This window comes from Aphelocoma coerulescens (genome assembly GCF_041296385.1).
Source record: "Aphelocoma coerulescens isolate FSJ_1873_10779 chromosome Z unlocalized genomic scaffold, UR_Acoe_1.0 ChrZ_unloc_scaf_1, whole genome shotgun sequence".
Lineage (NCBI taxonomy): Eukaryota > Metazoa > Chordata > Aves > Passeriformes > Corvidae > Aphelocoma > Aphelocoma coerulescens.
In genome coordinates, this window is record NW_027184086.1 from 804,765 (window position 1) to 832,487 (window position 27,723).

At 37.0% G+C, this 27,723-nt stretch overlaps 1 protein-coding gene across 2 annotated transcripts in view; it reads right to left on the bottom strand.

Moving 5' to 3' along the window:
* Positions 1–1,601: 1,601 nt before the first annotated feature.
* The window catches only part of WDR36 (WD repeat domain 36), a 31,692-nt gene continuing 5,570 nt past the window's right edge, over positions 1,602–27,723 (bottom strand). For both annotated transcript variants that reach the window (XM_069002622.1, XM_069002623.1), the window contains exons 5-23: positions 27,276–27,408; positions 26,310–26,364; positions 25,585–25,717; positions 24,455–24,630; positions 23,843–23,963; positions 22,372–22,437; positions 21,373–21,456; positions 19,762–19,916; positions 18,519–18,633; positions 17,138–17,303; positions 16,751–16,859; positions 15,918–15,997; positions 11,866–11,973; positions 10,398–10,495; positions 9,134–9,276; positions 8,668–8,784; positions 8,357–8,438; positions 5,971–6,158; positions 1,602–4,576 (exon numbers count right to left, since the gene is read on the bottom strand). In XM_069002622.1, the coding sequence (XP_068858723.1) occupies positions 4,427–4,576; positions 5,971–6,158; positions 8,357–8,438; positions 8,668–8,784; positions 9,134–9,276; positions 10,398–10,495; positions 11,866–11,973; positions 15,918–15,997; positions 16,751–16,859; positions 17,138–17,303; positions 18,519–18,633; positions 19,762–19,916; positions 21,373–21,456; positions 22,372–22,437; positions 23,843–23,963; positions 24,455–24,630; positions 25,585–25,717; positions 26,310–26,364; positions 27,276–27,408 (2,279 nt within the window). In that variant the 3' untranslated portion in view covers positions 1,602–4,426. The remainder of the gene's footprint in view (positions 4,577–5,970; positions 6,159–8,356; positions 8,439–8,667; positions 8,785–9,133; positions 9,277–10,397; positions 10,496–11,865; positions 11,974–15,917; positions 15,998–16,750; positions 16,860–17,137; positions 17,304–18,518; positions 18,634–19,761; positions 19,917–21,372; positions 21,457–22,371; positions 22,438–23,842; positions 23,964–24,454; positions 24,631–25,584; positions 25,718–26,309; positions 26,365–27,275; positions 27,409–27,723) is intronic.

Below are 27,723 nucleotides of genomic sequence, written 5' to 3' on the forward strand. Positions count from 1 at the left end.
CATTTAATCCTTCTGGGGAACACAGAATCACAGAATAGAACACATAACAGCCAGGGTAGAAAAATCCTAGTTATTTTATCTTTCATTTTTCTTTCCTCAATTCACCACTGCTTCACAAAAAGAAAAGCACAGGTATTAAGGACATTTAATGACAGCATTTTGGTCTCCTCTAACACATACTGCAAACACATCATAAAGTAAAGGATGCCAGTCCTTGCACTGGCATCAAATAAGACACTGATTGGATGCCTCATCTCTAAAAAGGTAAATTATTTTTATTAAATGATCATTTTTCATAAAACAAGTAATTCTTAAGATACAAATGGTGATGTGCTAAGATTAACATACAACGCTCAAGAAACATCAGCTGATGCCAACAAACAAGACAAACTATTTATATATTAGTGATATTTAAACAATGCTAAATTCCTTCAACACAGATCATGAACAGAGTTCAAATATGCCAACAAATACCCTACCTTTTCTAATTCACAGAATGCAACTATCTTCCAGTTTCCTTACTCTGGGACTACAACACTTGCAGTATGACAATTTGCACAGATATGAGAACTTTATAACTTTTTTTTTTTGAAGAAGAGTTAAATTTGAAATAGTTTCAATAACTCCAACAAGAAGTTGGAGTGCTTCAAGTCAGAGGTCTATGCTAGCTACTGAACAGGGTAGCCAATGCAAACATTTGCATCCCCTTACGCTCTCTGCATGTTTGCATGCATCTCCTCATAATACCTCTATTTTTACTTGAATGAAAAATGAAAGCAAAGACTGCTAAGATTGAAGATTTCTTATGGGTCAGAGAAGAGCAAAATTCACTGTGCAGAGTCTGAATCCACAAATTCAGGTAGCACGGTCCAACTAGCTGGCTTAGAGTCAAAACAACCACAAGTACCAAATCTGTTTGGAAAAAATAACAGTCAAAAGAAAATAGTGGAAGTACTGAGACCTAACTTGACAGTACTGCTGTGTGCAGGAGTTGCTAAGAGCAGCAGCTGCACTCTGAGCCAAAAGAGCTGAGAAAATCATGGTGAAAAGGAAGCACAGGAACAGAGGCAGGCATAGGCTAGAGAGGAAGCTGAAAGGAGTGCTGTGACACACAATAACGTGGAGAATTTTAACAGCAAGCTGCTACTCAGAGCTAGCTTAAGATGGGCTTGACATTGTGTAAGAATGGTAAAATCCTCAGCAGCTGCCCTGCTTGGAAGAAAACTTAAGAGTTAACAACTAAATCCCTTAATCCATCTAGATATTTTTCCACATCCTATTGCATATGCCATTACAAAAGCACCAGGCTCAAGTGAGTTCTTATGGGCAACACAAAGCTCAAATTATCAAATTCTGCTGTCATGTGTGTTACTTGTAATCAACAGTTTTTGACTCATACCACAAAATACTGTCCTTGACATCTCAAGTGAAGGAATAATGCAGGAAATAGCAGGTGAAATATCTACTTTCATCCACTAGCAGGAGGAAATTATTTTTTATTTCTGAAGATGTTTTTTATTAATGGCAAAAAGTTGTTCATTGTTTTGATATGGGGTAAAAACGACAAAATAAAAAGACCAAGAACAAGAAGCAATCAGAACTATTGGTGGAAGACTCTGCAGCTTTAATAATAGTAAAACACCCCTGAAATAGCAGTGATGAATAGAAATATTGAGAAAAAGACAAAAGAATAAAGGAGGTGAGATATCACTCACATCTAAACACGACATTCTGAAGTGTTCTAGGTGGACTTAAAACATATCTGTGTATGATACATGAAACTGCATTAAAGACATTTAATGAGGTCATACAGACTGCAAATATTATGATGTATGTGTTATACATACATCAGTCACAAAAATTGCCCTGATGTTTCTGTTCTAAGAAGAATAGCCTGCTTGGCAGAGCATGTCTTTTTTCTTATGATTACATCAAGCAGACCATGAAAACAGAAGCTGAAAAAAAAATCCCCTACTCTACAATCCTTACAGGTTTTGTAGATAAATCTTGTACCTACAGATTTGAACATCTGTGCCCAGAAAAAGTTCTTGGATATCAGTGAAAAAACAGACACGTGCACTCAGCAAAATGAAGTATGTCCTTCATGAGTAGAAACCCTTTCACCACTGCTCTGTGGCAGTCTGTGAAACATGAAGACCAGAGCACAATTGATATTTCTCACATTCAAGGAGGGGCATACAACATTAGAAGATAGCAGGTCTGGAGTATATAAACAGAAATACATTATTCCTGTTAATTAAATTGTAGGCCCCATTACTACAGGATGTTGCGAAGGATAAATGGGTTCTAAAAGAGATTAGATGAACTCAGAGAGAACAAAAGGTCTGTCACAGAACATTAAACACAACTGTCAGGCCACAGCTGGGTCACAGAGTATCTAATTGTCATCTGCTGAAAGGTGCTATGATGTGCTTGAGAAAGGATCGCTTTATACACAACCAGGCTGCTATACTACATCTCCTCCTTCTTCCTGCTGGAGACAGAATACTGGGCTTGACAGACCCTTACTCTTATGCAAGATGAAAGTTCTTTATCCACTTGTCCTTCTTCCACTGAGGCAGGTCTGCCCTCATTAACCTTAGAACATTTAGTCTTTCTTCAAAAAATGATTCAGTAAGATCTTCTAAAGGAGTTACAGTAAGGCCTGCAAGCTGAGAGGTTCATTATATACTACATCGACATTTAAGGGATTTTGGACTGGTTCAGATCAATCCAATAAAGTGGGAGCAATGGGTCCTTGAGAACCGTATCACCAGAAACTAGTAATTCTGTGGTACAAAGGATTTTCTTAAATCTCAGTAGCAAACTTCGTAAGAAACCTCAGGTATACATGATAGCTTTAGACTCATGGACAGTAGGTTCAGATTGGACATTAACAAGAAATTCTTCCCTGTGAGGATGGTGAGACACCAGGACAGGTTACCCAGAGAAGCTGTGGATGCTCATCCCTGGAAGTGTCCAGGGGCAGGCTGGAAGGGGCCAGAGGGTTGGAACTAGTTGATCTTTAAGGTCCCTTTCAACCCAAACCATTCTATTGTTGTCTGATTCTATGTTTGCAGATAATTTGTTCCAGTACACACAACTAAAAGGAGTTCTACAACGTAACGGCATTAAAAAAAAATTAGATACACAGTACAACTAACCGTCACTATTGCTTCAGTCTTCTGCTAAATGTAATGAACCACCTTTCAAGTTTATTTGTTGAAATTGCACATATTTGTATTAGTTACTCTGTTGATCTGTGTATGTAGCTTGAGCACGTGAAATACAGCAAAGGCCTTGTTCAGGAGATTCTTCTGCTGGGAGAAAGACTCTCAAACAGCACAGTTCAAGTTAATTTCACTCATGAGGTCCCAAACAATGCCCAAACCTTATTTTTTGAAACCTAAATATTAATTTTTAAAAAACCCCATCTGATTTAATTAAAAATTCCCCAAAACAAAGCTTTTTTTCCAGTAATCTTTTCTCCTTAAGAAAAGATACAATTTTCATATGAAACAGGGCCTCCCAAAGATCTGGTTTTGTTTGTTTAGTATGGTGCTTGGGTTTTTTGGTTTTTTTTTGAAGTTCAACCATTTTTAATATAGCTGGAAATCTTTGCGTTCAGAAATAGATGTCTGCAAAAGCGAGAAAACAACTGATTTTTACAAACATCGTAAGAAAAGAGCTCTAATTGCAGAGGAACACAATTTTTAGTTTAATTTGCTTTAGACTAATCTTAATAAAGTGTTAACAATTCAGACTTCTTGTTTTATTTTTGCATCAACAATAACTTTATTAAGAATAATATAGGTTTTGGTCTCCGGCACAGGAGTTACATTCCCACTTCTTTATTTTCCCCGCAAGTCATTTTTTCATTATAAACTATGTTTTATGCAGCCATAGAATCAAAGAATGATTGAATGGCTTGGGTTGGAAGGAAATTTAAAGATCATCTAGTTTCAACCCCCTGCTGCCATGGTTGCTCAGGGCCTTGAATCCAAATGTCTGTCCATTGACAGCAGAGCCCAACACAACAAATACTTTAGCTGCACATAGTAATTTTTTCTCCAAGTGAAGTGAACAAAACTAGGCAGTTATGCATGTTCTAAAATACTCTGTATTTTATGTATGCCATATGTAGATGTATAAAATACAGCACCAGAAGAAGCACTGGAACAGGAAGGTGTAATCACCATCCCTGGAAGTATTCAAAAAATGAGAAGTCTGGCACTTAGTGATATGGCTTAGTGGGCATGGTGGTCTTCAGTAGAAGGTTGGACTTGATGGTCTTGGAAAGTCTTTTTCAACTTTAATGATTCTAAGATTCCAAGATCCAGTATGATTTTTGGAATCCAGTATTTTTGGTAATAAATTGTACTGTTACTCTGAGGGAAACCTTACACAGACAAAACCCTGAAGTATTTTACAGCAAAGCACTTTTCATGTATGTTAAAACACACAGACTCTGATTGAAGAGACCCTGCAAGTGAATCCAAGTTTCCTCAAGTTGCATTGACAATTTGGATAATTCTTCCAAGAGTTTTGGCTCCGATGAGAGAATCTTAAGATGTAACTGAAAATTAAAACAAGCAGTTAGTGAAACAAATACAGATAACAAAAAAATTAAGAGACCGTTTTTCCCATTCAGTTCCAATACTTTGCTTTCAGGAAATGTCCCAAGTAAGTAAAGGACACTTTTCCTTTGATTAATTTCCTCTATTTAATACTGCCTCCCTTTTGCTAGTCTTTAAAATCCATTTTCCATGTACTAGATGAGATAAGGCAACAAAATGTCTTAAATATGCTATATTTTTACTAGATCATCTTCTGGCAAGGCTGCTGAATCTATCCTCATTACACACTTCCCTAGAGGGTAACTTTCTCCACTTTCTGACCTGCATCACAAATTCCTCTTTAGGCTAGAAGGGCTAGACAGATGTGCAAAGGTCAATCAGGATTATTATTTTAATTATCCATGTTGCATACAGCAAGAAGAATGATGCCAGCACACTCTACAGAGATGTATGGTGTCTCCTTATGTGACAAACAGCAACCTTGTTAAAGCAGAAGGAAGAGAAACTTTCTGATCTTGTAGCAATTATTACCACTTAACGGATGGAATAGTTATTTTTCCAGGCTATAATTTAGGAGTCTTGATATTCAGCTTTAGTTTGAAAGATAGTAGGTTCAGTTTGGATACTAGACAAATTTTTTTTACTGTGAATGTGGTGAGGCACTAGAACAGGTTACCCAGAGAAGCTGGGTATTGCCTGATATTACATGTGTCTGAATGTTTATAACAATGTTCTCCAAGTAAACTGTTATTAATTGCTTTCACAAGGTTTCAAAAATCAGAGTATCTTAAGCACTTGTATATCAGAAGGGTTTCAATCTTCTGCAGAACCATTTCGTCTCTAAGAGTAACTGTTACTGCGCTTCAGTACAATAACTTTCTAACTTACACCTGCCCTGGAATCATTTCATTAGCTCTGTGAGACTCAACAGGTAACACAAGAAAGGCAGCCCACTGACATGGAAAGTAGGTCAGGCTTGCAATGTCTAGTGATAAAGCCAACAAAATATCTAATTTACTTCCCAACCACTGTGCATTAAATTCTTTGCTTATTTAAGATGTAGCATACCTTAGTTTTATAATTAAAAACAACTAAGAAGTTAAGCATGTACCAAAAAAATGAAAACAATTTAAAGAACAAAATAAGAACAATTCTAAGAACTAGAACAAAACCTATGTGGCAGGGACCTCTTCACAACATCTTTTGTTTTGCAAGTTTTTCTTGACTGTCACCAAATGAGTTGCCAAATCATCCAATACATTCAGTTAGACATTTTATAACCATTCTCAACCAAAATCACTTAAGGTAATTCAAGCAGACAATTTATACCTTTTTACTGCACAACCATAATTCTAAATAGAACTAACATAAAATTTTGTAAGAAAATTGCTACCTTTAAAAATAGTGCCAGGTACGCCTGAGCAAGTTCAAAGTTGTACTTCTTGTTCAGCATCATCCCAATCATTCTCAGAAAGCTCAGCATCACCTCCGTTGAGCCACCACCTTCAGGGGCCAAACCCCGTAGTTCTATCTCAATATTAGATGGCCCCAAGCTTTTCAGTAAGTCAAGTGGAGCTTTATCTGTGTGAGAACATTGAGGGACACATTATCAGTAACATCTGCAGAAGAGAATCCTACAGATCTTTCATAAGATAGGCTTACTCCAAAATTCTTAAGCAACGACTAGGAATTTCAAGTTTTTACTGTTTCCTTGTTATTTTGTTTTCAACAAAATGTCTTCCTGTCTTTAATTTACTGTCCCACCACATACTAGAAGTTCAGATGCATTTTAAGTTCACCTTGAAAAATACAAGCAACATCTTTGTACTTGTTTCACTTTTTTTTCCTTTTCTATCTTCTAAGTTAAACAAATTTTCTAATTAACCACGTAACTTTGTCATTTCACATGACAGAAAGAATGTACATACTTGAGATTTCGAGCTGTTAACTGTGAATATACTCTGAAAGACAGAGAGCACTACTTTTACTAGGCATTTTTACTCTAGTTGACATTAAGCAAAACTAGAGATCTTCTGGTGCATCTAAGATAACTATTACTTTTGTTAAGTGAATGCTTTATGCTTGTCTGGGACCTGGGGGAAAATCTTTTCCATAGTAGAAATACATGCAAATTACAAACTTTCTTCCTCTTAATAAGTGTTCCTTCTCAGGATTTCTACCATCCTACCTGATGACCTATGAAGATTCCATCCATTTGCTTTAAAAATGAAACAGTAAAAATATGTTTGGCTGCAAATGCAACTGATAGTCATAATATTTTTAAAATGTATTCTGATTAATATTTCTTTTGCTAAGAAGTTGTTAAGAAGACCAACTTCATGGTAGCTAATGGTATTAGACACTGGCTAATATTCCTAAGGTGGCATAAATCAATATTAGATCCCTACAAAAATCATTAGCTAGTTTTAAATATAACTGATTTTAACAGTACTAAACAGATGCATCAAGTATCTTTTTTTATGACATTAAACAAATGAAGCTTGGAACATGTTGTGAAGTTGATACACATACAACATGGAAAAGGTTGCAGCTCAGTCTATGTTCCACACTCCTGACCCAAGGTGTGAAACCCTGTTTCCATCCCCACAGTAAATCAGAATGGTTTCCAGCATGATTCTCTTTATTTGCATGGTCCTTCGCCTTTAGAAGAGATGGTTGTAATCTAGCAAGCAAAGAGCCATGATCCCCATCAGCAGCTTCCCCAGCCAGGATCACTGGGCTCCCTGGATTGTGGCTGTGGCACAGACCCTGGAGCACACCTGCCTTACAGCAGAGGTGGCCCGAGGCAGATCCACATGTCCAGTACCACAGTGCATCAGAGTGTACTTGCTGCCTGGTACAGCCAGCCTCCAGATGCTTGGCAAGGTTTTGAAACACCCACCTCTTCTCTGAGTGGCTCTGAAGCAGTTTAATAGAATACTGCCAATCGAAATACTAAAAATACAGCATAAGAACACACACCATTTGTGACAGATAATAAAGTTCTGCACACAAAATATTTTAAGTGCACTTGAGTAAACTGGTCATCTCAAAATGTTTAAGCAGGGGTAGAAGAATTCCCAACAGAACTGCTTTGTGGACAAGCTACTGTCCATTTACATTTCCAAGTTAGCTATATTAGCAATCATTTCCAAAAATTTGAGTTTCAAGGATTCTGCAGCATCACAAGACAAACATGAAAAACAGCTGGAACATTCCACAGGTCATTTAAGTGATTGAATTTCAAAATGAACTGAATGTTCAAAGAAATCCAACACCTTATTTTTGTATCATTTATTTCTTCTTAAGCTTTAAATTACAAGGCAGTGAATTAATACTGTAAATTTGCTGAATGTCTGGTGAAGTAGCCCTTGAAAGGAGAACTTACAGGCACATTGTACTTCTATGTTTCAGTGAATCACCAGACTATTCCTTACCAAATCAATACCTTCCTTCCTTCCTTCCCCTACAAATAATACATAGCACCTTTTCTGGGTGAGATCATCACAGTTTTCAAAAAAGGTTAATGACCTTAGGAACACAACCTTCTTTCTCTATAAGGGTTTTAGCCACAATTGGGTTCCATGCTGCAGACAAGCTGCAGTACCAATGGATCTGTGATCTAGTCTAGCTATCTGTATTAAGTCATTTTCTTTGCCTTTTCTACTGTACTATATATTTTTTGCCTCACATCTGTTACAGTTCTGACATTAGAAATCACATATATATCAAAATAAAAGCAGCATCAACATTTTTTTTGAAATATTTTGTTAACTTACATTTGTTGGTGCTCAGGGCTTCTTCAAGATGAATGTAGAAATCAGATTTTTGTGCCAGCACTCCGAGGTTTACTACCTTCGACTGGACCACAAAAGCATAACAGCGTGTACATGAATATGCAGACATATTTTTACAACTCAATTAGATTATTTTCCTACTGACAGAATAAGACTTTGAGAAATAAAGCAATAGTGTAGTGAGTTAGAACTGGTACTTTGAAGTCTAGTGATTTAACTCAATCCTAAAAAGCATTTAAGATTTCTTTTAAAACACACTACATAAACACAATTACATTGATTCTTGTTTTTACCTGTGTATCATTTTCCTCCTCTGGTGGAACGTATCGGGGTATAAGACCAGGAACTGTTGGGATGAAGAAAGGTGCTGACTTTGGAACTTTTGGTGGCTCTCTTGGTTTATTTTTTTTCTGTTAATTAGATATTTGAATTAAAATTATTATCATCATAGTAAGAGCACATGGGAATATTTTGTTTGTCAACAGTTTTATTTTTAAAATACTTTGAAAACTAGATCTAAAGATTAACTGAAAAGTAAATATACAGGTAAAATCTTTTACCACTAATTATGAAGCTACTGTTTAGCAGGAAAACAGCCCCTCTCCCAAATCCCAGGAACTGTGAAAAGCACCATATAGACTTCTACTGCAAAATCTTGGAAAATGCCTGAAAAGCAGGATCAAGTTTCATGAATAGGTAATGCATTTCATAGAAACAGGGCAAATATATCTGGATGTATGCTATTTTTTTGCACAGTACCTTGATAATATCAAGGTTGAGGAGATTTTTCCACCTTGATTCTGGTAACAAGGAAAGGGTCACCAGCTGCTCTCCCAATTGCTCAGGTGAAACATATTCTATCATCTCATCACATGGCTCTTCATCTCCTGACACATCCACATCTTGCAGAAACAGATATCTTTTATTAACATTCATACTCCACATTCATTTTTTAAAAAAATCAAACCAAACACTTTTATTTCGCAATTTTTGAATAACAAATGCATAATAGTTATAGACATAGGTGCTAATATAACATAGAGCTGAAAGCTACAGAAACAATGTGTATTAGCCTTATGAAATATTAAATAATTTTAAAAGATTAGAGCTGAGAGGCAGAACTGAATAACCAAAATTTTAAAAAGTGGTAAGATTTGTCTACTTTGGCTGAAGTTATATAAAACCAATTTATAGAATTCTTAAAGAAAACAAAGTTTTGACAGTAAGCCATTGTTCTAACTGTATAAATATATATACAGTCATTTTAGTTCTAAGTTACAAAGCTGTGAAATTCTTGCATTTAAATCCTTGCACCATATTCACTACCTCATCACAACCTCTTCATAGGTTTGACTGAAGTGGCACATAAAAATAAAGAAAATCTCAACATTAAAGCACAACATCCCACAAGAAAAGCTATAATGTCAGTCACTCAATTTTCTCTTGATTTCCTATGTGGTCTTGGCCAAACATGTCTACTTTTCCTTCTTTTTGCAAAATATTACTTGGCTAAAACAATGAATTTATTAAGACAAGCCTGAAACAACAAAGGAATGTAACCCATTAAGAGCCCTTAGCATCTAAACAGGAACTTTACATTTACTGAAACAGAAAGTGGATTAAAGCTTTCTGCCAGAATCAGGATAAAAACATTCACAGTGTTGGGATGAATCCCGTCTCCCTAATTTAAGTATGTAAAACAAGTATGTGCTTGCTGCAGCAGCCATCATCACAAAGTACGTTCTAGTGGCCAATAGTTTTTCCAGTGTGATTTTCCTGCAGATGGAGTGCAGGCACTCCAAACTTGGGCAGACAAGACCTCCATCTAGAGGACTTCTGAAGCACAATCACTTCTATTAATTTAGCAAAAAATTCCACTTAGGCCGTTCTTTCACTGGGCACGGGCACACGGTAGGTCAACCCAATTCTCTTGCCAACAAGACAATGGCAATGAATCTATGGCATACAAGCAGGGAAACAAACTGCAAGGGGAAAATAAAATACATTTTCATCTGAGGATTACCTTGCATGGGGCAGGTGCTGGGGAGTGTCACCAAAGAAGGTTCATAATCTGCAGGAAGGGGCCGTAATGACACAAGTGAATACAAAGAACGGTTTGACCTGAAAAAATAAGACAGGCATTTTAAAAGTCATCTCCAGATGAAGGGGAACAAGTACTTCAGACACAATTTATACCGCAGTCTAATACTGCTTCAGTGTGGCAATTCACCAGGCTCTGTTCAAGATTAGTTCTCCTCATCTACCAGATAAGCAAGAAATGAAGTGTGGCAATAGACTCACCTGAACATCTGCAATGTAAATGTTATGTTCAAGTATTATTGCCAAGGACATAATAATAATAGGCTGCAGGACCTCCATGTTCTTCTTGAAGTGAGGGGCCCAGAACTGTACACGTTATTTTAAGTGTGACCTTACCAGTTCCCAGTACAGGGGCAGTAATTGCCCTGGTCCTGCTGGCCAAAAATATATTTACTTGTGCCAGTGCTCCACCACCCTCACAATCAAGCATTTCTTTCCAATGTGTAATCTAAACCTATCTTCTTTCAGTTTGAGGCTACTCCCCCCTTTCCTGTCATTCCAGCCCCTTATCCAAAGTCTCTCCCAGCTCTCCTGGAGCCCCTTTAGGCACTGGAAGCGGCTCTGAGACCTCCCCAGAGCCTTCTCCAGGCTGAACATTATGCACAAGACATTATGCAAAAATAAATGATTCATCCTGCTTTCACAGGATTGAAATATGCACACAAATGATTCTGGCAAATTTCTTCTTTTGTCAATATAAACTAAGGCTAGGTAAAAACATCTGTTGTTATTCACAAGGAAGCACGTTTACTTAACCACAGGAAGACTTAACAGCTGAACACTCCTCAGGCAAAACTACAGCCAACATATATAACCTGAAATAATCTGTCAGCTGAATGGGAAAAAGACCCAAACCGCTTTCAGAGTGTGCTACTTCAGTACTGGACCTGAACAGTCATTTGATTTAAAGCTTTATCAGGAGGAAACCGAACTAAACCACATTTTACCTCTGTGCTCATTTATCGCTAATAAAGATAAATAATCAAAATTTTCATACACTGCTCAGAAGTCTCAGACAACACTGTAAGCAGGACAAGAAAAGCACTTCAGAAAGAAACACGATTTGAACAAGGACATTTCAAAGCAGGGGGGGAAATGGAGTCTATGAAAAACTTTAGGAATGGCATAACAGGAATTACTAAGAGTACGAAACATTTAGAAAAAAGAGACCATTTAACTATCAGAATAAATATTGTAACCGCATCAAATTTTTAAATTTAATTATTACAAATTAGAGCAATACAGAACACCTGTCTTAATAAGAACCAGAAAATACAAAACATTGGAGATTATACTTCACAGGGCAATTCTCTGTTTGCAGTACAGATGATTATAAGAACTCCTTCCCATCCTAAATTCTGTGTCGAAACAGATTACATACTCATACTCACCACAAATAAATTCCAAGATCATCCACATGTGCTGAAGCCAGAAAATCTCCTGTAGGGGACATAGTAAGGCTCACAGCTGCAGAGTCTACCAAAAAACAATCTATGAGGCTATGGAGAAAAAAAACACAACAGAAAAATTATCAGCAAGATAAACTTGTTTATCTACACGTATCTGAATTACAGCTGAATGCAAACAGGCCACTACAAGTATGGACACAAACCAGGGTAGCAGAAGTATCCAAATAGATCATATAAATGTAGCAAGTGAAGAGCACTATGCAGCAAACCATTTGTCTCTACAAAATTCTGGATAAAGCTGGCACCTCCTTAGATAAGCACACCCTGGGGAATATGTGACGAATTATTAAACTCCTTGTACCTAACACAAACCTTCTCAGTGGCCATAAATTCTGTACTTCCAGTCAGCCCCAGCTGCTCAGACTGACAATTCCCTCTCTCAGCATACTTCATATACACTTGGTTAATACTAGCACCTAATGTTTCTAAAATAAAGTATGAACTGTACAATGTGAAGTCTGATTATCTGCAACAGTTTTGGCATTACCGTATCTTCAGCCTGATAAACCATTCCTTGATAATTTTTTTCACGATTGCAGAAAATCGAAAAAATACCATGTAAAGACAAACTTAAAATATTTATTATGCCACTATTTTAACAATGAGACATTGAAGTTCTGGATGATGCACTCCCTAGCAAGTCACTTCCACTCAAGCCCAGGTTCACAGCATTGCTTGTCACTTGTTGAAATATAAACTTCAGTTACTTCAAATTTTAAGTAAAAGTTGAATTTGACAACTATTTCACCAAGAGAAACAAAAAGAACAAATGAAGAGTGTGAATACTTTGTTCTTCTTTACAGCTCTACAGCCATGTTCCGATCACTAACGATAGAAAAAATATTGATGTAACACAGCAGTTCAAAACATAAAATCTTGTGGGCATGTATTTCCTTAGATACTGAGCACTCCTGTGATGAGCATGAGAGAGCATGCCAAAAATAAAAGCCTTTTTTCCCATAATGGGGTGTTTTATTCCCTCTGCATGTTCTTAGACATATGTTGCAAATCTCAGGTAAGAAAAAATCATTCATCACTTTCAGTATAAACACTAAACCCACAAGTCCCAAACTTATACCAGATACATTTTGCACACAGTGCACAATGGCGAAAAAAAATTTACCCTAGATATTTTTTCTTAAGTTTCAAATCCATCCTTTTATCACAATCCTTATCTGTAGCTGAGAAAGTCTGTTCAATAAATCAACCACAAAGAACTCCAAAACAAATTTAATAAGAAATTAAGTTTTTCTACTTACTGAACTTAAATCATGACTAAAATTACAGGCTTGGGGGAAGGAGGGATCAATCTACTGCAGGAAATAAGACATGCTTGTAATTTTTACACAAAAAGCTAAATGAATCCTGCCAGGGGGCCGAAGGCATCTACCTTTATGCTTCCTGCCTAACTGCAAAACTGAGACAATGCGAAGTATAAAGCTACTAGGCTCACATTTAACAGGTCTCTTATGCTGTTTTTTCTCAAGTGTTCCATCCAAACTATGAACAGTCAGCTCGTATCCCTGATTTCTTAATTTGCCTACACAAGCCACACAGCAGAAAATCTGCATAATGCCAGGGTTCCTGCTTATAACTTTCTTCACACAAATTGGTATTTTTTTCCCAGTTTTCAAAAAGCCCTACAGCAAAAACACGCACTAGGAAGACTTATATTACATAAGAACAGTTAAGCACCACTCTCAAGTAAAAACAGATGTCCAGTTAATAGATATCAGACCATTTATTAAAGTCAGTTGGTAATTTTCATAAATGTTGGTTTCTAGAAACACGTTTTCCATCTTTTTATAAGAACAATATCAAAGTTTAGGTTCTAGTTCCTGAGATGTCTCTCCTATTTATGAGCCACAGAGGTAAAGCAAGCATCAGGCCTTTTATTTAAAGCTGTTCCTCCTTTTCAATACATTCCTCTGCCTATAGTTATGGGAAAACCTTGCCGTTACATACCAGAAATATAATTTAACCTAATTACTTTTAAAACCAGGGTTTGTTATGTACCTGCCTAGATTTCAGCTTGACCCGAATTTCAGAGACAAGAGACAAAATATTTAATTGTTTTTACATGTAAAGGAGAACTACCGTCAGACTGCTTTAAAAACATGAATAGATTCTTACCACAAAGTATTATGTTGTTAAAGAAATGAAAAATAGAAGAAACTGATATTAACTAACGCTGCAATTTTTTGTAGACATATTACTTTGCAAGGGAAAGAGTGTTAGAAAGACAGAGTGCTAATTTCCTTCCCATTTACACTGGAAAGAAGACAATGTCCATCCTGCTCTATTTTAGACTAGAACATAGTCTATTTTAGATGGTGCAAGAACAGGCCAATTGTTTGTTGAGATGCAAGGCACTTTTAGTAGTAAAATGATAACTTTTACAAGTATACAAAATTTACCAAACCACGTCAACAAAAATAATCAATCCGAATGAAACCTTTCAGTTCCAGGCACAACCACCAGAGCTGCACACTGCACCTTAAATTACTAAAAAAAAATAAAAATCTATCCGATGTGCTGCTGAAAGAATGCACTGGCAGAATGCAAAGTTACTTCTCAGCTTTTTTCTATGCTCCTGAACTTCTTTTGTGTACTTGTCTACTTCTCAGCCAAACTTTATTCTGGGAGAAGACTACTCACAGTGGATCACAAGAGAGTGTTTTTGGCAGTTTCAAGTACAAACAAATGAAAAATATAACTGATGTAAAGCCATACTGTGTTGTTAAAATGAATGCAAGTGAAAACAGGCCTCTCTTTACAAAACCAGCTGGAGTACTGCATCCAACTCTGGGGCTCCCAGCATAAGACATGCATGAAATTAGAGCAGCTCCAGGAAAATGAGCCAAGGCCTGGAACACATTTCCTATGAGAAAAATAAAGAGAGCTGTGGTGTTCTTCACCCTGGAGAACAGAAGGCTCTGGGGGAGATAACTTTGTGGCTTTTCAATACTTAAATGGAGATTAAAAAGAAAGATTGAGAGATTGATTTTTAACAGGGCCTACGGTGACAGGACAAGCGGCAGCAGCTCTGAACTGAAAGGCCGTAGGTTTAGATTAGATGTAGGGCAGAATTTTTTTACTATGAGGGTGGTGAGGTTGCATAAACAAGTAGTGCATGGCCCAGCCCTGGAGGTGTTCAAGGCCAAGCTGGGACTCTGAGTAACCTGATCTAGTGAGAAAAGTTCCTTTCCACATCCAGTTAGACTAGATCTTTGCCTTCAACGACTGAGGGAGCTGGGGTTGTTTAGCCTGGAGAAAAGAAGACTCAGAGGTGACCTTATCACTCTCTACAACTACCTGAAAGGTGTCAGGCAGGGGTTGGTCTCTCCTCCCCGGCAACAACTGACAGGACAAGAGGACACTGTCTTAAAATGCACCAAGGGAAATTTAGGTTGGATGTTAGGAAAAAGTTTTTTACTGAAAGAGTGATAAAGTTCTGGAATTGTCTGCCCAGGGAGGTGCTCGAGTCACCATCCCTGGATGTGTTTAAAAATAGATTGGATGTGGCACTCAGTGCCATGGTTTAGCTGAGGTGGTCTTAGGGCATGGGTTGATCTTGAAGGTCTCTTCCAACCTGGTGATTGTGTGATTCTGTAAACTCAAACCACTCTATGATCCTACAAACACCTCAGCATATCAGACTGCAATTCACCCTATGCAATCTCTTGCCCTTTAGATTATAGCACTGCTTCCAGACAAAGAACAAGTTCACACTCATTCACACTACATGGAAGCTCCAGGTGTCATCAACAGATCTTGAGGACAGTGTGATTCTGTAGACCCAGAAAAAGACACACATTGCTAGCACTGGACACAACTAAAATAGTGGACAGAGTTGCTACATCAAGTGCAACTTTGAATATCACATCTGGTGACAGATAACCAAGCCAGAAGGTTTCTGCCATTTAGCAGACAGGGAATTATTTCTTCTGCTGCATGTTTTTAAACTGACTCACCATCCAGAGGGAAGGTCCCAAGTCTTAATGGAACAGTCCATTGATGAAGTTATCAGCCAACGACCATCAGGACTGAAAGTCTAAAATAAGAGAGTCAGTTTTATAGCACAACCAATAAGCCAACCCCACAGGAGGCCCTGCCAAGATTAGACTGCTCCCTAAAACCAGGGTGAAATGGTCTGGCCATAAACCAAAACTGACAATACATTACTGAAAGTGAGAAAAGAACAAATCTAGAAGCTTTTTAAGAACAGGTTCAAATGTAAAACACAGGACATATCTCACTGTTAGTCAAAGCACTTTGGTCCTCCCTTTTACATTGAAGGTGAAAACCTATTCCTAAGCATAAAGTTGAGTAAGTTAAGTAAATACTAATTTAGTAGAATTTATAAGTAAATTTGAAGCTAAAAACTATTTTAATGAACACTACAATGGACTATTACATAAGATTTAACCAAATATCAATGTGCTGCATAATCTCAGATCTGTTTTCGGCTTGCTTGTCTTTTCTATATACACAGCTGAGACTACTGCATAATTTTGCTCCTCAATGTGGTTTTCATTATTCCCAATGCTTTGTTTTGTTTGACCTCCAAATCAGCTTGTTGCCAAGTTACAGTAAAATCACAAAGCACTTTAAAAAATAGATGGCAATTTGACCACTTTACATTTTAAAGCTAACATGGCTAGAAGTGCTGTGGAGATGAACTACAGCTTTACTGTTCACAGCTGAACATAATACCCAGTGATTTAATACATGCAGAGAAGTCCACCATCTGTGAAATCTGTTAGGTATCTGTGTATGTCACAAATGAAAATGAGTTAACAATTACCATGTCATTGATCCGTCCATGGTGTCCTGAGAATGTCCTGACAATCTTCCTGGTTTCTATATCCAAAACACTAATAGTGAAGTCATCAAAGGCAATTCCCAGAATACCACTGCCAAGAAACATCAACATATATGACAGGGAATACTCAAGAGACAAAAAATAAAAACATCCTAACATTGCTCTATGTATTGTTTATCCTAAAAAAAAATCAGTGTTACATTTCTTCAGTCTAATAAAATCTCTTGTCATCCTGTGTTTACTAGTCAGTTGTATTTCAAAGCATCAGAAATATAAATTCTAATATATTCTAATAAAGAATACTGGTTGCCATTCTCGGCAAGTATGTTCACCAAAAAATACGCACATGAAATAACTCCAGTTTCTTACCTGTCTCTGTGAAGCAGAATTCCACTCGGAGGAGAAGTAAGTTCAGTGGAATAAACCAGATCTTTCATTTTGAATTTCCAAAATTTAATTAATCCTTCACTACCAGCTGTGATTACCAGCTGGTTCAATCCATCCACTGCTACCCCTCTAATGGCCCCTTCATGTGCTGCAAGTCAAGAGAAAAGAGAGTATTATTTCAGGATTTAAATTTAGCACAGAAATCAGCTGAATGACAAACACTGTTTGGTTTATCTTTGCCTGACTACAACAAATGAGTAGCAAGCATATGACAATTTGAAAGACACTTGACAAGATGCTCCAATATTCTACGTTTTTTCATCTCTACAGAAACTAAATTGATTTCAAGTAAACATCTAGAATACACATAAGAAGTGCAATTGAAGTGGAGTGTTAGCTCTTATTTCTGCTTCAGTTTGGGGAACTTTTTGTGATTGTGAGGTTTGAGGGACTTCTTGAATCACTTAAGGAATAGTTCCAAGAGGCCCAACCACTCCAGAAAAAATTTACAGCTTCAGTTCAGGCACAAAGGCTGGGAATTTTCCTAGGCTACTTCACACTGCAATGTAAAGGCAAGACATAGCTCCTCTGGTTTTGGATCAATTTCTTAATCTATACCGAGAGCTACTGGCCAGTAAGCAAAATTAGAAAATTCATCCCACTATTAACCAATGATTTTACAAAGAGACCATTTTGTATTTGCTGAGCTAGATGGCTTTTAGAAATCCAGTAAGTCTTAAGGGCTCATCAGGACTCTTTCCTTGTTTCTACAACAAAAAATTCAGATCACGAGTGCCAAAAAAACATGCATGAGAATACATGACATGAAATATATATGTATGCAACTATTAAAAGGAAATGCCAGAGCACTGCCACATTATGTCCTAAATTTGCAGCTGGATAATTAAAAATAACACTGTATGCAAAGAACTGGACTTGCTTAGGACTTCAATTTTCCATTTACATGAAACATTCTTTCATTTCCAAGCAGGAAGCACAAAACAGATGGAAAAATTTATCTAAGAGCTAGAACCCTATACAACAAGAAGCCAAGTATTGGAAATGCAATTATCTCAAAAAGAGTGGAGGCCAGAGTATCTCATTTTAGTGCTAACCATTTTGGTTACTGACCATTTTGTGTTAAACAAAACCAAGGATATGCTAACATCAGAGCTGTTACAACTATCAAGGATCCTTCAAATCAGTTTTCTGACTGCAAGATAGGACAGTACAGTATAATCAGAAAAACTGAAATGTATCCCAAATTCAACTCAAAAACTATTTAAATTTTTCAAGACGATGGAACATCAGGTGACTGCTGTTCAGTTAAGAGCCAGTATTTTGGAAGTTTAGGAGTTCTTACCTTTTTCTTTGCCGTAACGCCCTCTGTGAATGCCAGACTGCATGTTGTACACATCTACCTGCCCAGTTGACATCCCAATTACAGCAAAGTTACCACACGAGGTAATGTCAACTGCCTTTCAGGGGAATAAAAAAAAAGAATCAACAAAACAAAGCACCTATGAAAACAATTCTTTAGGTGTCTATCAATCAGTGAAGTTGTTAGAAGGTACACAGCATATTGGGAATACAAAATACTAACATGTTCTTTGAGGAAACCTGCAGAGAACAAACTACATCTCAAGAAAGTAGAGGGAGAAGCTCCTAAAATGAGCAAATAGACAACATGTAATAAATATGTCAGTGCATGGTTATGAAAGATAATGAAATCCTAGCTTAGTGACATCCAGCAGAAGCCATAGATAATAATATCAGCACTGTAACTTCAATAATCAAGATATCCACAAATACAGTCCCTAAGAGAAAGTGTTAAGCATGGCAGCTGCAAGCCTCTTTCAGTGCCCATGTTACCAATACCCTCCCAAATTAGGGTAAGGTCACGTAGAGTTCAAATAGGAAGAAACAAAGAAACAGTGGTCTAGATGTCTTTGGAACAGTCCAAATCTAATAGTCAAAAGAAAACTGGTTATTTAAAATTTAATTTATCTACCACTTAACTAGTAAGCGTAAGGTCAAAAAACCATGTACCACAACACACAGGAGTTGCATGAAGCCCTAGCAAATGAGGTGCGTCACAATTCCTCCTTTAAGAAGCTGATAAACTTCAGCAAACATTTGTATCTCTGTCACTGTGTGTTTGACACAATGTTGTTGTGTCCAGCTCAAGTGTCAAATTTTGAGGTAATATCCTGCTTGCAATTTGGAAGTACACTTTCCTGTATTGCCAAAAAAAGCCTAAGCCCAGAGCCTTCAGCAATCTGCATTCTGAGAGCAAGTTAATCATCACAGGCATACAGACAACTCTACATCACTGTGACAGAATAAAGAAAAACACCAACCACTTCTCTGAACCAGAAAGTTGAACTGAATGTTTAAGGAAAAAATGCAAATGCAAAATTTTTCTTAAGACCATAAGCATTACAAACCATCTCCTTGAACACACTGAGCTGGCAGAAATCACTCTGCAAAGCAACTAAGACACATCTAGACAGTGCTTTTTCATTCTAAGCATTATTTCTGTATCAACAGGAATAAAAATAGCATACAGTGCCAATCTGAAGAAATCTTAGCCTAAATAAACTTACTGTTGCATATATGTCAATAGGTTTATGTTTGCTAAATTCTTCTGGCCTCAGTTTGTGAGCTCCCATGGAGGTTTTCTGATAGTTCCAGGTTGTACAGGTTATATACCCTTGGTGGCAGGCAATAATACCATCCCAGTCACTCTGATGTGCCACTTCTGCAAGGTAACACAGAGTCCTTTCAGCAACAGTAATTCTAAAGTCAAATTTAAGGTCTCCTGATATTTTGAAATACCTTTAGACAGCACAGTTCATATTTAGTGTTCTTGTTGCACAGTCAAAAGGCTACCACTCAGAAAAACCACTGGGCAAAGAGTTGTGCACATGTAGGGTAACTAAAATGCTAACAACAGAACCACAAGCACTGTTTAGTACGTTATGCTCTGTGTCTTTGCATATTTTAGCCTCTGCAGTTTGAAAAGCATACTTCAATGTAAATGTTTTAAACTGGCTTAAATGGTTTAGACTGCTCAATCTGTACACATTTCCAGCTGAGTGTCTTAAACGTTTTCTTCAGCTGTTGAAGCAGCGGAAGCCAGCAGGTAACCAAGTCAGGTTTAAGAGCTAAATCTGCTTCACATAGCAAAATACTTTCTTTGCATTTCCAGGAAAATTCTTTATCAAACACTTGGTATCCAAACTTTGTAGTCAAATACGATATATGGGGATCTAAATAATGAACAAGTTTGATTTTTTTCTGGAAATTTAAAAAAATTGAGAGCCTGAAACTGTAATTTCTAGAACTTCAAAGATTAAAACAAGATACAAACTCGTTTACTTAACCAAACAAAGACAATACAGCAAAAAATAAACAACTCTAGAGTGTTCTTAAATAAATGGAGGTTCTATGTATTTAAACACAGGCAGGTCTAGTATTAATTTTAAAATTTAACAATTTTAAATAAAACCTCAAAGATACTACACACATGCTTGCAGTAAGTATATACAAACAGTCTGTATCACTGAAGTCAAATGGCTCCACAAAATTGTAAATCCAGATCTTCCAACATAGGAAATAATAAATCATCCTCAGAAGAGAAAATAGCTACACTTTTGACAAAACAGATTTCAAGTTTGAAGAGGAGGTCATTAATTTAAAGAAACACATTTTGATGAAGCAAAGATAATTGTAATTCTGCTTAAAGAAGTTAGTTTCATTATTTTCATACTGAATTACAAATGAATGGATTACTTGAAATTCAACTTTGAAAAGTGGCTCAAATAAATGTACTGAGGACTCAAAACCAACTGTAACTGCAACTGAGATTTCCTCAGCTGACAAATATCTTCATCCTCCACCTACCTGCTGGTTTTCCAGCCTGGAATAATATGCACATCAGGAGATTTTGGCTCCCATGCAGGAGATTTTCAAGCCAAGAGGCAGACAAGGATGTTTTAATATAAAATGTTCTTTTTGAAATATTGGAACAGTTTATTAAGACAAATGGAATTTTAAACTGACACTCAGTAGCTCATGAAAGGCCACAGAATAATCTAATCTTGATATAACATGAGCTTCCAAAACAGTAGTGTTTTGAGAGTTAAAAAATTAAATGAATACCTGAAGATAATGTATTTACATTTAGTCTGTAATCTATGTGAAAGATCACTTACCTGAAGCAAAGGCTGTAATTGGTGGTAGTGCCATCGTATCCAGCTTAAGGCCCTTCTTTTTTGATTTCTTTTTGTTAATTGAACCTTAAAAATAGACATTAAGGGTCTCAGTCTCATGGTTAGAACTGAGCATAACAGTCTAAAAAGGACTGTTAACAAAATGCAAAGCTCCTCTTAAATTTAGAAACATTTCGCTAACATGAACACATCATTGTTCCCTAGCGCTAAGAACACTAATAAAGCTTCTGTCAGAATTCATGCAATGCTGAGGAAATCATCAGCCTTTTATATTCACAGATGTGAATTCGCCACTAAATCTCTTTGTTCCAGGATCCTGTGCTGAAATCCTGAGGCACAGGTTCCTCCATCACAGCTAAATACATGGTCCTACAGACATGACTATATAAAGCAATAAACAGCATCCTTTCAGTAAGCAAAGAATCTTGAATTTCAAATTTATACCCAAATTAATTCTTATGTGTCTTTTCAAACAGATCCAAATACGTGTATAACAATACAGACAGATACTTAAAGCTACAAATTATTTTAGTCTTTCTGATCCTTGCTCTCCTAAATGAAAATGTTCCTTAACTAGAGCATGATGTGCAACATGTGTTTAAGTACAACTCCACACTAAATCAAAGGAACTCAAGCCAATAAATATGAATTGGCTAATAACTCAGTCAATTGAACAGAAGGGAAATAGGGTAAAAAGTTGCAATTATGTATGCTAAAATGTCAGCTACTGCTTTACATATTTTTAACACAAAAATCATGCCCAGTGAAGTAACATACACCGCCAGGATCAGAAATCACTTTTTTCAAGTACAAACAAGTACAGGAGTACACTTACAGCAGGAAGGACTGAGTTTGCAAAATAACTCAGGTGACTGGCTTTTATAGAACAGTTAAAGTGAAAATAAGACCTGTCTAATATTTACACAAATACTTTTCAGGACTTCTTTTCACCCATGTTTGTATTTTGACTGAAATACTTACCACGTCCTAAACTTTTATTGAACTTTTCATGCACTGTTGAAAAAGACTGCAGTGTTCCATCTTGACCTACGAAAGTATTAGCACAGAGCAGTGAAGGGCAAAAATCAACTTTACTCATAAGCTATTTGAGAAAGAAAAGTAAAAGATAAGCAATGAACAACTTTAAACACTATAATAAGGTATATACCAAAAATTCTGGTCCAAGAATAAATACAGATACACTGTAAGTAGCAGAATAAATGGAGCCTAATTTTCTGTAGCCTACATCCCATTCCTACAGCTTGGCCCCACACATGCTCACATGAAACACCCTTCACAGACATCTTCTCCATGTTCAATTCCTGACCCTGTAATGTCTGTGACATTAATGAAATGTTATAAAGTTTATTTGAGGAGATGCCTCTTCTAAGGAAACCAGTAGCACTTGAAAGGAAACTAATTCATTTCTGCTGCACAAAGTTTTACCACTGTTTCAGAAAGGAGTGTAGAGTCAGTCTCTCTACACTGCAGATACATCAGATCTCAAAGGTTAAGACCCTTTTCATTGTAAAGGTTGCCTCTGTGCCCTCTCCACTGCACAATCAAATGTGAAGATTTGTTAAGCAGCACTTGATTGATACTGCAGTTTGTCTGGTGTGAGCTGAAATACTGACAAGTAACTTGTTACATGAATCCAAGTCACTAGCTGGATGATTGGCAAGAGATTTTAGTACAGGTAATGTAATGCTTTCAAAAGTAGCCCATGCAGACAATTAATTACGTAAGAATAAGTAGAGACTAGGTGGTGAGTCCCTATCACCCCACTACTTAAGTGGTCTGGGGTACAACACAGTCTGACCTGGCACTTCCATTTCCTAAGCAGTGTTTTCAAATACACTAGTTTCTAAGGAAGGGCAGTCACTTATGCATTTTTACACTTTTAGATTAATATCTCAGTAAAAACCAACCTTGAAAATAAATATTACAGATACAAGTAAGCCGTAATAAATTATAAAGACAGTGCAAGCCACAAAGCTTGATCAAACCAGTGGAAAAAGGAGTTATTAAAAATTAGTTTCTAAATATATTATGCTTATTGCTCCCCTGCCACAACCAAATTTCTCTAGCTGTTACAGGTTTCATTCTGACTAGCTGATATTTGCTCAGGAGATAATAAAACAATTTTTATTTATCAAATATCTAAATACAGATGATAAGAGCAGCTCCTTCGCTATTCTGCTTTCTAGTACTCTTCAGCTTACTTGCTGATACCTTACTCTAGGGAAACATTAGTTTCCTATTAGAGTAGGAAAACTCTAGGGAAACACTTTGTTACAGTAAAAAATTACACTGCTTATGGTAACTACTTACTATGTTTCATAAATACATTATACAACACATGAAATATAATCTAGTATATTAATAAAGACACTTAGCTCTGCACATTTTATCACGGCAAGAAATCAAACTGAAAAAGAATGGGAATTCATACCTGCACTAAGAATTTGCTCTCCATTTTGCCCATGGTACCTGATTTTTGTTGGCGGTGCGCTATGTCCCATTCGGCTTCTCAATACCCGACCTGTACCACCAGGTCCATCAAAAATCCACACCTGCATCCCAAAACAAGCAGAAAAACCAGGCTGATAAACACTGACTTGCCAAAAATTGCATCTCTCGTCACTGGAATATGTTTAGCTGGAAGCTGGTGCAGCCAACATCACACATTGGCTTTCACCCTTTACCCTAAAGCTTTAGAAGTTTCCACCACAGCACCTGACTGCTTCCTGTTCATTCTGCCCCTCTACCAAAGCCTAGTGGCATCAGAGGACATGCAACACAAGGGACTTTTATCAACAGCAACTGCTTATGATCCAAAACATCATAAAAATGGATCAAGATTTAAGAGAGTGTACTGGGATATAAAGTGTGGTTCTGGAAAAGTGGGTCTAAAGCTTTGTTCTTCAAGGCTACTACAAAGCAGTAAATGAGGCAATGACAACACAGCAGCAAATCTTTAAACTACACTCCACTACAGTCCAACTGAGAACCAGCAACTCGAGTTTTGTATTGGTTTCAGAGAGCAGCAGCAACTGCAACGCACCCGTAGAGCATTATCAGCACCATTAGTAATAAGAAGTGGCTCTCCAGGGACAAATGACATGCCAGCTATTGCTGTGGAATGGGCATCCTGCATCTGACACATCAGTTTCTTCTCCTCTAGATCCCACAAAGCAATGTGTCCAACTGGGCTACCAGCTGCCATTATTGGGTGTCCATCTGCTCAAAAAAAAAGAAAAGTTCAAAAGGTTTGCTTATTGACAACATTCGGCTCATCCCTACTGACTTGTCACATCTGAAAACTGATGCAAGAAAAGCCTACAATCACAAGGAAAACGAAATCTCAAGTTGATACTAGAAATAATATATGTTTTAACAGAAATGTTGGAGTATGTCAATCAGAAAAAAACCAAAACTCACAGATAATAAAACCAGGACTTTTTCATATCAGATAACAACAGAACACCTAAATTGAGCGATCAGAGCTAGAGGTTTTGCATGAAAACACAAGAGATACTGACACAAAAAGGCTCTCCTTCTACTTCTCACAAGTCTTTCCACAATTTTCTCCAGTAGCATTCTTCCTCAACAAGGTAATCTCTATTACATTAAGATTTGCAAGTCTATTCAAATAGGGATTAGATTCAATATCAACAGCTCTGCAGGAAGGATCAACATTAAAGTAGCTAGCTTAGTAATTAGGACATGTTCGTTAGATAAGAAAAAGCTGTGAACATAAATAAGATTCCCCAGTAACATCCATTCCGTAGTCACTCAACTTTTAACATTCTAACATTGTCTGGGGGGCAAAGACACTGCTGAGAAGGAGGTTTGGACACTAAAGCAAAATGTACTGATTACAGTAACTCTGACAATTGTGTACTCTGTTAGCTCTTGGCACACTGTAAACAAACTTTTGTTTTCAAATATGCTGTATGTCACTTCATGTGCACTAAGGACACAAGAAAATCCTATAGAACAGCTAGCATGATGAAAATGCATGATCTTCTTTACTTATTGCTACCTTTTCTAGATCACCTGCAGCCTTTGAAAACTAAAAAAAAACTCAGCACAAATTTGATTCTGAAATGTTTTATCAAAAACTATTTTCCTCTGTCCCACTCAGTTTTAGTGCTTTCATACATGTTTTCACTAAAAAACATTAGGACATACCTGTACGAAAAGATATTGCTGTGATGGGACCCCAGTCCTGCTGAAATTTCATCAGAGTTTCATCAAACTTAATATTATGTACAATGATATGACCAGATACAAGGCCGACTGCAACAACATCCACTGCTGGAGCCTGCAAGAAATGAAAAAATTCTGTTTCCAGAAGCTGTGACTCCTTTGAAGAACAGATCACTTCAAGTGTCCAGTAGCTCTGGTGGACCATTATACACCCTGACACACTCCCCCACATATTTACAAGTTTTATCCTGGACAACTGCTGACCATTTTCAAAGCTGTCATCAATGCCACAAAAAAGCTTTAACTTACTTTTATATCAAAAAATAAAAATAAAGCAAATGCCATTAAAAAATCTTTTCCTGAATCAACAAAATCTACATTTTATCCAACTCCAAAGCAAAATAAATTTGGCAAAAAACTACCAGTGTAATGAAGCTTCATGATACAAATACAACTTGAAAACTCCGTGAATTCATTACATCATTCAGTGAAGACTATAGATGTGATGAACACAAAAAAGGTAAGATGCTAAATGCAACAGAACTAGGAATAGAGGAAGAGCCAATAATAAACCTTCAGTGAAGAGAGGGCTACTACAATTCCCTGGCAGAATACAAACCATCTTTACTGCTGCCATTTCAAACAATATTTTGCCTGTTGTTCTTGACCAGTTACATATGAAAATAAAAGATAACAAAAATACTAACTTGTTCAAGAGTTGTGACTGCTGAACCCCATCCTGGAAATGAGTACAAGAGTTTGCTGTAAAACAAACATAAAAAACCCATAAATCAATTAACCCTTGGGTATTTTCCATGACAAAGTGGTTGCTTTATATGTACTTACACAGAAAAGTATATCAGCTGTACATCTGTCCTCATAAGTCAGATAGAAGGAAAAAAAAAAAACCCTGTGATACTAACAAGTAAGGCTAAAAATAAAACTTATGGCTAATTTTTATTGAAAAAAGCCAGTGTTGTGCATTAATACCACAACGGTGACATAACTACATGACACAAACATATGAAACAAAATAAATATCAGTGATATCATGGCAAGCTGAGTTAGGAGAATGAAACACTGATTTATGCAAGTCAACTTAACACCTACTTGCAGTATGAACATGAACATGCAATGAAGCTCACTGTACCTGTAACTTTCATGATTTAGAAGAGCAGCTGCTCATGGTAGGCATGAAATACTGACGTTATGGATTATGATCTACCGGAACATGCTCAGAGACTACTGCATGTCTACACATCTCTAATCTGAGTCTAAGGCTCAAATGCTAGTAATCACCTCCATTCTACCTGCCAGCACTCCCTTGGACTCAAAACAACCAAAAAAGTCAAGCTTGGAAGATGGGAGGCAGGAGGCCTGAACATGCTTTTACTATTATTTTAATAGCTTTCATGGGAAAGCTATATGATTCCAAGAAGTTTAAGAAAAAAAAGTAATTCCTGAACAACCCCTGACATTTTGCAAGGAGAGTAAACAACACGCAACCTGAAAGGCATCAGCATTCAGGGAGCAGCAGCATTCTTTGTTCCTGGAGATATACCAACTGAAAACCTGTGCCAATACCTAGTAAAAGATTCCATACTTAACAGTATCATTTGTTGCCTGTCAAACTACTTGGAGCATGAAGTGTAGCCAAAGTATCAGAATCTTACTTGGATCTTATATTCCATAGCTGTAAGGTTCCTTGTTCACTCCCAAGGAGAATTTTATTCAGATAGGTGCTGGGATGCAGAAGTGCAGAAACTGCAAAAGTGGCTTTATCAAAATCTATTTGAAGATACTCTTCTGCAAAAACAGTAAGAAACAGCGTTAGTGCGGCTACCCCTACAAATCTGCAGGCTTGTCACCCCTTCACAAATGTAAAAGCAGGACGGATGTCTACTCTTCAAATCCTGCAACTGGTGTTTCTTATATTACAGGATTAGCTAATGTGTAACAGGAGAGGCTAAACTGCTTTATGTTGTAATATCTGTTGGCTTGAAGGTGTATTTTTTCACTATGAGCCTACCCACTACAACAGTACTGGCAATACTGTAGTGATTTGTATCTTTCTGAGCGATTCCTGCTCCTGCCTGAGCAAAACACCTCATCTGATTAACA